At 47.9% G+C, this 10,286-nt stretch overlaps 1 protein-coding gene across 1 annotated transcript; it reads left to right on the top strand.

Moving 5' to 3' along the window:
* The first annotated feature begins 2,353 nt into the window (after positions 1 to 2,353).
* On the top strand, positions 2,354 to 3,304 carry LOC103199207 (olfactory receptor 12-like). Its single transcript, XM_007943444.1, has one exon. The coding sequence runs from the start codon at positions 2,354 to 2,356 to the stop codon at positions 3,302 to 3,304; it is 951 nt and encodes a 316-aa protein (XP_007941635.1).
* The last annotated feature ends 6,982 nt before the right edge of the window (positions 3,305 to 10,286 follow it).

Genomic DNA, 10,286 nt, shown 5'->3' with positions numbered 1-10,286 from the left:
GAGGCCACTGCATCCAGGCACAGGGACACACAGACGGTGTTGAGTCCTGCAGGGGAGACAGCAGACAGACAGACAGCACTCACTGGCACCTGATGAAAGCTGGTCCCTCCGTGGCCTCCAGCTGAAGTCAAAGATCCTCAGTTTCCAGGCTCAATCTGCTGCATCCGTGCGCTCAGTAAACACCAAGAGCGGATGACGAGCGAATGAGGCCGGAAGAGCGGGTCAGGCCCACGGGCGGGGGACGAGACCCCGGAGGACGCAGGCCCATGGCGGGGGGCGGGTCGCCGGGGCTTTCCAGGAGGGCGGCTCCGGACTCAGCCTGCCGCCTCAGCCCCCCTGCTGCCCTCAGCAGCACCTCAGCCTCTCAGGAGGGAGCGCCCCACAGGGGTGTGCTGTTTGAGTTTAACGTCTTATTTTTATGTTTGCAAAGTTCACACACATGTGAATACAGGTTGCACGAGTTCTCCACATTTTGTTTTGTTGTCGTCACCGCAAGAGACTTTAAGAGAGTCTTAAAGCAAACTCAGGACACCGTGCTGCCTCCGACTCTGCAGCCTGTGTCCCCAGCAGGTGCAGAGCGTTTGTAAACCCCTGCCTTCCTAGCATCCACCCCACACTGTGAGCTACTGTCCCTAAATGCCAGCGACCAGCAGTGCGTGTTCCACGTCCCCGACTGACTCGGCGGCAATTTTCACAGGGAACGGTGGGACTCGGTGCCCACACCTGGCATTTGCTGGCTTTGTGTCTGAAGGTCTCACCCATGAAGGGGCTGCCCCTCCCACCCCCCCACCTCACTTTTCTCTGCCATTTCTTGGTTGGAAACGCCAGGTCACTGGTCCGGGAGCATTTCCCTGGTGCTGCGAGTGGCCCGGTGCACCCCTGCGGTCATTCACAGCGAATTTCCTGCATACTGGCCATCTCAAACCGTCTCCACAGATGGCCAGTTAGCCGGAGAGTGTGAGCGGCCTCAGGGCGTTTGTGTCTCCCCCCTCCCCGCTTTCTTTGGTGGGAATTCCTCCAGGAGGCCATGGGCTTCCCAGTGCCTCACAGCAGGAAGCCCTTCACCTCCTGGTTCCCAACTGAAGCTCTGTAAGATGGACCGTGAGGCTGGTCCTGCTGGCTGCCCACCCAGTGTGCCAGTCCCTGTCACCCTGTGCCCACTGCTGTGAGTAGCCATGGGTGGTGGCCGCCCAGAACCATGACGTCCTTCAGACAATGGAGTGGTGACTCTGTCAGCCTATCGTTCCTCTTGCATTTATTAGCAGGGATAGGAACTTGCCCTTGTCCATTCATAGGCTGTTCTGAAATGGAATCCATGCAAGGAAAGGAAGTACGCTGCTGGCATTGTTACATGCCACTGAGTCAGTTCAGACTCACAGCCTCCCCTTGTACAACAGAACAAGACAATGCCCGGTCCGCCCCCATCCTCGCCATCTTTGCCACGTTTGCGCCCATTGTTGCAGCCACTGTGTCACTCCATCTCATCGAGGGCCTTCCTCTTTTTCACTGACCCTCTGTTCTCCAAGGATGATGTCTTTCTCCAGGGACTGGTGCCCCCTGATGAAATGACCAGACTCTGAGAGAAGTCTCACCACCTCGCTTCTAAGGAGAACGGAAGCCTAAGTGTTTAATTATTTTTATTTATGAATTGGCACAGTAATGACATGGTGCCCACAACCACCAGCATGGACTGATGAGTGTTTTGTTTTTGTTTTTATTTTTGGCTTTTTATTATTTATTTGCTCTTTTGAGTCCCGTTATGAGCTCACAGGTTTGTGTACATTGTTGTGCTTCAATTTGTTGTGGTGTTTGCTCATCTATTTACTTTTTTATGCTGAAATTGTTCCACCTTTGGTCAATAGGGGTCATGTTCAGTGACTCCTGGGTCCTTTCGAAGAATCTAGTGGTGTACTGGGTAAGGCACTTGGCTGCTAACCAAAAGGTCAGCGGTTTGAACCCAACATCTGCTCCATGGAAGAAAGATGGGGCAATCTGTTTCCATAAAGATAAACAGCCTTGGAACCCCAATGGGGGTCACTATGCGTCAGAATCAACTCAGTGGCAGTGAGTTTGGTTTTTGTTTTTTGGGGTCCTTTTGACAGGACCTTGGAGTCATTGGTGGCTCTCTTGCTTTCTGGCTTGACACAGTGGGGTTCAATACATGTTTATGAATTAAATGAATCAGAGGAAAGGTCAGCCTTGCAGGTCAACTCATCTGGAGTGAGAAGCGGGGGGACCCTTGTCTCTTGGGCACTGACAGGTGCTGTGCTCTGAGGGAACATGTGACAGTAGACAGTGACCTGCTCCCTCTCACTCTTCTCTCTCTGCCCCTTCTATTCCATGTTCCAGGGCCATGCCAACCCATGAAGATGGGAATGTCTCATGGCCCTCTTTGCAGGAGTTTGTGCTAGTGGGATTTGAGGGTGGGCTGGAGACCCAGGCCCTACTCTTTGCTGTGTTCCTGGCCCTCTACGTGGTGACCATGCTGGGGAACCTCACAATGATCGTGGTCATCACGCTGGATGCCCGCCTCCACTCTCCCATGTACTTCTTCCTCAAGAACCTCTCCTTCCTGGACCTCTGCTACTCCTCTGTCATCGCCCCCAAGGCCCTGCTCAACTTCTTCTCCTCGACCAGGATCATCACCTTTGCCGGCTGTGCCACCCAGCTCTTCTTCTTCTCCCTGATGGCTACCACTGAGACTTTCCTTCTAGCCACCATGGCCTATGACCGCTTCCTGGCCATCTGCAGTCCCCTGCATTACCCAGTCACCATGTGTCCCTCAGCTTGTGCCCGACTAGTTCTGGGCACCTACTGTGGAGGCTGCCTCAACTCCATTGTGCAGACAAGTCTCACCTTCAGTGTCCCGTTCTGCAGCTCCCACCGCATCGACCACTTCTTCTGCGATGTGCCCCCCCTGCTCCGGATCGCCTGCGCCAACATAGTCCTCAATGAGCTGCTCTTGTTTGGCCTCTGTGGGCTGATCATTGTGGGCACTACACTCGTGGTCCTCGTATCCTATGGCTACATCACAGTGACCATCCTGAGGATGCGTTCACGGACCGGGAGATACAAGGTTTTCTCCACCTGTGGTTCCCATATGACTGTGGTGTCCCTGTTTTACGGAACGATCTTTGTCATGTACGCCCAGCCAGGAGCCATTCAGTCCATGGAGCAGGGCAAAGTGGTCTCCATCTTCTATACCCTGGTTATCCCCCTGCTCAACCCCCTCATCTACAGTCTGCGGAACAAGGACGTGAGGGAAGCCCTGCGGAGGCTGGTCAGGAAGCATGCAGTCATGTGAAAGAAGGCACCGAGGGAGTGAGACAAAGTGTCCAGAGTACTGCAGGGAGCACAGGGAGGACCACTGGGTTTGGTTTGTGGAATTCACTCATCATCTGTTCATCTGTCCACCCACCCATCTATCCATCTGCCCATTTTTCTATCCACCCATCTTTCCTTCTATTCTTCCATTCACCCATCCCTTCTACTCTCCTTCCTTCCATCCATCCACCCATCTTTCCTCCTTCCATCTATCTCTCTGTCCATTGTTCTTCCCTTCTTTTCTTCCTTCCTTCCATCTATCCATCCATCCACCTATCCACCCATCCATCCTTCCATGCATCCATTTATTCCTCCATCCATTCATTTAGTCAGTGCTTCTTGAAAACATGTGGATCAAGCATTTGCTAAGTATGAAATGAATGATGAACAAGGCATGTTCTTCACCCAGAACGCTCAAGGTCCAGAGAGGAAGCAGTGACTCAGACACCTTGAGGACTGAGGGACACAGCAATAATCCAAGAGTCTCAAACAGGACAGTTCTCCTGCTTCTTAGCAGTCAAGTAACTCTGGGCCATTCCATGTGTTTTCAGTAAGAGGGAGGTTAGATATTTGGGCATCTTAATCCAACCTGGGAGGAAAAAATGCTTAATTTCATTTACAATATCCCCACCACCACGACCAAGATGTAAACGTTTGTCATCCCTGTGGGGCCTCATATAGCATCTGCTGGAAGTGGGCGCCTTCCTCCACTTTAGCCTCTTTCCAGTCGATCCTCCATACCATCGCCCCAGAGATCAGTTTGAAATAGTAATTTAAACAACTGCCCAAATCATTGCCTCCTAGTGGTACTGATGTCTGGTAGGACTGAGTCAGGAGCTCTGCTGGCGCAGTGCCTGAGGCACTTGACTGCTAACCAGGCTGGCAGTTCAAACCCACCAGCCACTCCTCGGAAGGAAGTGTCGCTATGAGTCAGGTCTGACTCAATGGCACATAACAACAACAACAACAACAGGACTGAGTTTGGCTGTAGGTGGCTGGGATCTGACGAGCAGTGCCTGTCTCATAACGGGATGCAGGTCAGTAGATTGGGGAGAATGTGATTGTTCTGCTTGGGGAACAAACACCCTCATGTTCCTGCTGCATCACACCCAGGACATGGTCCCTGTTGTCACGAGAGAAGGTGACCCAGAGCTCCAGCCCCTGCATCCACCTTCCTAGCCACAGGGCGGAAGATATCCAAAGTATAACCCATACTCACACGTGTGTTGGGTTGTATGCAGACAAACACTCGGATCATGCATCCACAAGACAGGGAGTTTACCACCATCGCGTCCAGAAGATGTTTATCCAGCTCCCACAACCCCTCACGCCCTCTGCCAGTCATTGCCCTTGAAGGGTAACCGCTACCCTGACTCAAGCACAGATACCTTAGCCCACTTGGGAACTTCTGTGAATAAAGCCATATAGCTGCTCTCCTTTTGTGCCTGACTCTTTTGCTCAACACCGTCTCTGAAAGATTAATCCATTCGATTGTGCACAGTGATAGCTCTTTGATTCCCATTGCTGTGTAGTGTTGTTCTATTATGTGATGATACCACGTTTTATTTACCCATCCAATTGTTGATGGGCATTTAGGTTGAGCCGCTTACGGTCCGTGAACTCAACACTGCCATGACTCCCTTTCACACTTCTTTACTGCGTCTGTGAATGAACTGCTGTACCTTGTAAATACTGCCAGAGAGTGTTGCAAGGCTGTCCACATTTGCCCAGTAGCTTTTCCAGTTCTTTCTGGAAGACCCCGCTATACTTGCCACTTTTAACAATAGATTGGCTGCCCTACTAACGGCTATGGCTGTCCAGCTGTCCTCCCGGGCTCGGGGTGGACCATTAGGACTATGCTGTAGTGGCCTCCAGTAGCCACTGGAGCTGTTTCCCATCAGCCTACAGGAGCAGCTCGAAGAGGTGGCTCTTTCCTGCAGACCTGTCCCGCAGGTTTGCTGCACAAAAACAAATAAAGACCGCCAAATCGTTTTCTGAGAAAGTTACAGCAGTGTCTGTTCCCTCGGCAGTGCGTGGGAATTCCTGTCGCTGTGCATCACCAACAATCATGTCTGTTTGAGAAATGTTAGCCACATTGGTGGGCATGCAGTCCTGTCACCATGGTTTTATTCGCATTTCCTCATGGTTGGTCAAGCGGAACCTCTTTGTATTTATCTCACAATCATCTGGATGTTCTTTTGGGGGAAAGTATATATGTTTTGCCTGCTTTTAATACTGTGTTTTATCTCTTTTTCATATTAATTTGTAGAATTTGATAGATAGTCTGTCTACAAGACCTTTGTTGGTTACACAATTTGCAAATATCTTCTCCCACTTCATGGATTTCACATTTACACTCTTAGTAGTTTTTTGTTTTTCATCTTTTGATTAACCAAACCAAAAACCAAACTCACTGTTGTCAAGTCAGATCTGACTCATAGCAACCCCTCCTTGGGTTTCTGAGGCAGTACCACTGAAGAAGTAGATTGCCCAATCTTCCTTCTGAGGAGTAACTGGTGGGTTTGAACCGCCAGCCTTCTGGTTAGCAGTCAAATGCCTTAGGCACTACACCAGAGCTCCTTTCTGATTAACAGAAGTTGTGAAAGTTACTCAGTAAGGCCAGTGTATCATCACCTTTATGGTTACTGAATTCTGTGTCATGGTTAAAGAATCTTTGTCTCTGTGAGATCCAGCAAGATATTCCTCTGTGTTGTCTTGCAGGAGTTATTTGCTTAGTCTTTCTTACCAACATCTGTATTAATTTTGATTTTGAGAGACAGGGATTAAGCTTCATTTTTTCCATGTGGTTATCCTACTCATTATTATTATGATATGTATTTTTTTAACTGTCCTTTCCTCCACCACTGTATAGGGTCTGGTGGCGTAGTGCCTAAGGCACTTGACTGCTAACCAGAAGGCTGGCGGTTCAAACCCACCAGCCACTCCTCAGAAGGAAGATTGGACAATCTACTTCCATAGTGATACCGCCTCAGAAACCCAAGGAGGGATCGTTATGGGTCAGATGCGACTCCAAGGCGGTCACCTTTCCTTTCTTTTTCCATATAAGGTCAGTCGGTTGGAATTGACTCGATGGCAGTGGGTTTGCTTTGGTTTGGTTCACGTAGTGTCACTCTTGTCATGAGCCTGGTGTTCCTGTCTAGATGAGTCTACTTCTAGAGTTCCTCCTGTGACCCATTGGGTTGTCTGTCCTTGGCTACTTTATGATATACAGTTATTGAATTTAAAAAGTAAAATATAGTGTGATACATGGAATATAATGTTACACACAGAATATAGTGTTACACATGGAATATAGTGTTACACACGGAATATAGTGTTATACATGGAATATAGTGTTACACATGGAATATAGTGTTATACATGGAATATAGTGCTACATACACATGGAATTTAATGTTACACACGGAATATAGTTATACATTGAACTGTGCCCCAGGAAATGTGTCGACTTGGCTGAGCCATGGTCCTCAGTGGTTTGGCAGTTGTGTAATGATCCCCCATGATATGATCTGATGTGATCAGCTGATCAGTTGTACAAGGATTAGGGTGGGATGCAAAACCCTTAATCCCTTCATAGCCATGATCTCATGTAAGGGGAGTGTGTTGGTTAAGTCTGTGTGTCAGCTTGGCTGGGCCTGGTTGAGTGGCTGGGCAACTGGATGTAGTATTCCCCATGATGAGACTGGTAATCAATTCCACGGTGGAATCTACTGTGAGCAGCTGAGTAGCTGCCTTTGGGTATGTGGCCTGCTTCCTGTATATAAGAAACAACTTTGGGAATGGTCTCTAGCCTATGGCATGCTTGGACCCTGCATGTAGCCATGTCATTGCTCAGTAGCCTGCCATGCTCTGCTGACCTTGGGACTTTCAATGGACTTAAATTAATGGCCTGCCATGTGGTTTGGTAACATCAGGACTGTGCCTTTTCACTTGTCAACCTTGGGCTTGTCAATCTCATCAACCAGTGGCTGTCTGAGTGAAGAAAAGCCTCTAGCTCCAGTGGGCTGGGAGCAGGAGTCAGAGCTGGACCCCAAGGTTGAGGGACTTTCACCCAGCCCCTAGAGCCTGGCACTTGGAACTTGGACTTAAAGCCTCCATTGTAAGAATAAAATGCTGTTTGTTGAGGCCATCCCATTTGTGGTGTATTCTGGTCAGAGTAGCACTAGGGAACAAGAACAGGGAGTTTCCCTGGGGTGTGACCTGCAACACCTTTTATCTTACAAGAGATGAAAGGAGAGAGAAGTGAGCAGAGAGAAGAGGACCCATCACCATGAGAAGGAAGAGCTGGGGGTGGGTGTGTCTCTTGGACCCAGGGTCCCTGGGCTGGGATCCTCCTGGGACCAAACGCCACAGAGAAAGAAAGCCACCCCCTCGAGCTGGCACTCTGAATTCTGACTTCTAGCTTCCCAGACTGTGAGAGATTAGGCTTCTGTTTGTTATAGCCATCTACTTGTGGGATTTGTGCTGTAGCAGCAGTAAGTCACCGAGACACGTAGTAATATGAACTCAGCGGTGTCTAAGAGTAAATATAACAAGTGATGTGCAGTACTTTTAGAAATAAAATTTTAAGAGCTATTGAAATTCATAAAAAGAGAACTGAATAATGGAGATATATATACCATGTTCATGGATGAGAGGTTCCAACATTACAAAGAGTTTGAAAGCCAAATATATTCAATGCTACCTTGATCCTAACAGAATTTTTTATAGGACTGGACAAGCTGCTTTTAAAATTTCTCTGAAGGAACCAGGTATCAGAACCGAAGACAACTCAAATGCCCATCTGTAAATGAGTAGATTTCTTTTAATTAGGGGCTAGCCATACAATAGAATAGCACTCAACAATCAAAAGAATGAAATACTGGTACACATACCAACATGGATGAATCTCAAAAACATTATCTCAGCAAAATATAGCAGACACCAACGAGCATTTGCTGTATTGTTTCATTTGTGTTAAATTCTAGAATAGCAAAAATAGTCTATAATTACAGAAGCAGGTCAGAGATTATGGCCAGGGGAGTTTCCTCTGCAAAGGAGCAAAAAGGAACTGTAGGGGTCACACAAATGTTCTGTGTCTGCATGTGATAGAAGCTACAGGGATGGTGCATTTGCCAACACATTGGCTGCACAATGAGTGCATTTTATTGTGTGTAAAATATACTTCAGTAAAGTCGGTCTAAATTCAAGCAGGCTCTTGGGGATTCTTGTTTTCTGGTTTATGAATAGACCAAGGATCAACTCTCCTGTAGGTCCTTAAGACAAGCCTTGGGACCAGGGGAAAGTGCTTCCTTGGATTCCCAAAGTTCTCTGTAGAACTCGGTCCCAGGTTTGGACAAGGTTCTTGCACTTTGCTTTCATGAGTGAGAGGCAGAAGTTGCCAGACCCGAGTGTCTCCAGATTTCTTTCTTCTCACCTGCAGTTGACAGCAATGTCTTCAAAGGAGCTTTTGGGACAAATGATAGGCAGAAGATAACTCATTACAGTGCCCCTCCCTGCCATAGCCATGTCATTTCAGTACTAACTATGGTGAACACAAATTACTGATTAACAGCTCAAACGTTGGTAGCCCAAAGGACATGACCTTCAGAAGCAAACTGTGATGACAATGGCTAATTTTTCAGTCAGGAGCCCTGATGGTGCAGTGGTTAAGCACTCAGCTGCAATGCAGAAGGTCAGGTGTTTAAACCCACTAGCTGCTCCATGAGATAAGATGTGACAGTCTGCTTCCATAAAGGTGACAACCTTGGAAACCCATGTGCTCACCATGGGTCAGAACTGACTCCATGGTAATGGGTTTTTTTGGTCTGGGGGGGGACTCCATTCTCAAATCTCTGTCTTATTTAATCAATATTTATGACCACTCTCAGATGTAGGTATTATTTATTTTTAAAATCTCATTCCTTTTTAAAAACTTTTATTGGGTTACAGTTTGCATATAACCAAACACACAGAGTTTAAGCGTTCTCTGTTCATGAGTTTTGACCATTAAATGCAGTCATTTACTACCACTCCAAAACAAAACAAGAACTTCTCTACCATCCCAAAAAATCCCCTCCTCCCCATTCCCAGTCAGTCCCACCCCACCCACCCACTAACCATGAGACAACCACTTTCTGTATCCCCATAGAGTTCTGTACTATAACTTCATATGACCTGTATCCCCATAGAGTTCTGTACTATAACTTCCTATGAATGGAGTGCATTATGGATGGGGAGTCAGCCGTGGTGCTGGGCTTATCCACTCTGTTCTGACCTGTGTCCCCATAGAGCTTCATATGAATGGAGTGCATTATGGACTCTCAGGTCTGGCTCCTTTCTCTCAGCGCCATGTTTTGGGGAGTCATCCATACTGTTGGGTTTCGACCTGTGTCCCCATAGAGCTCTGAACTAGAGCTTCATATGAATGGAGTGCATTATGGATGAGAAGTCAGCCATGGTGCTGGGTTTATCCATTCTGTTCTGACCTGTGTCCCCATAGAGCTCTGTACTAGAGCTTCATATGAATGGAGTGCATTATGGACTTTCAGGTCTGGCTCCTCTCTCTCAGCGCCATGTTTGGGGAGTCATCCATGCTGCTGGGTTTATCCGTTTGGTTCTGTTCTATTTCTGAGCACTACTTCATTGTAGAGTATGGTCTGTGTCTTCCCTTGTCAAGGGCATTTGGCTGGGTGTCCAGTTTGAGGTTATCACAAACAAAGCAGAGTCCCTGGGTGGTGCAAACGGTGAACCCAGTACCTTCAACCGAAGGTTTGGAAGTTCACACCCACCCAGGCAACCTCAGAAGAAAGGCCTAGTGATTTATTTTCAAAACAGCAGCTACTGAAAACTCTATGGAGCACAGGTCTAGTCTGACCATAAGGTCACCATTGGGCAAGGGCCATCCAACAACAACTGGCTACTGGTTATGGAGAAACAGACTTGTAAAAGTCTTATTTCTT

This window comes from Orycteropus afer, unplaced genomic scaffold, assembly GCF_000298275.1.
Source record: "Orycteropus afer afer isolate SDZICR_OR568_19922 unplaced genomic scaffold, OryAfe1.0 scaffold00006, whole genome shotgun sequence".
NCBI classification, from domain to species: domain Eukaryota; kingdom Metazoa; phylum Chordata; class Mammalia; order Tubulidentata; family Orycteropodidae; genus Orycteropus; species Orycteropus afer.
This window is presented reverse-complemented; position numbering and strand designations above follow the sequence as displayed.

Coding starts and splice junctions, on each gene's coding strand:
- LOC103199207 (XM_007943444.1), top strand. CDS start 2,354: ATGCCAACCCATGAAGATGGGAATGTCTCATGGCCCTCTTTGCAGGAG.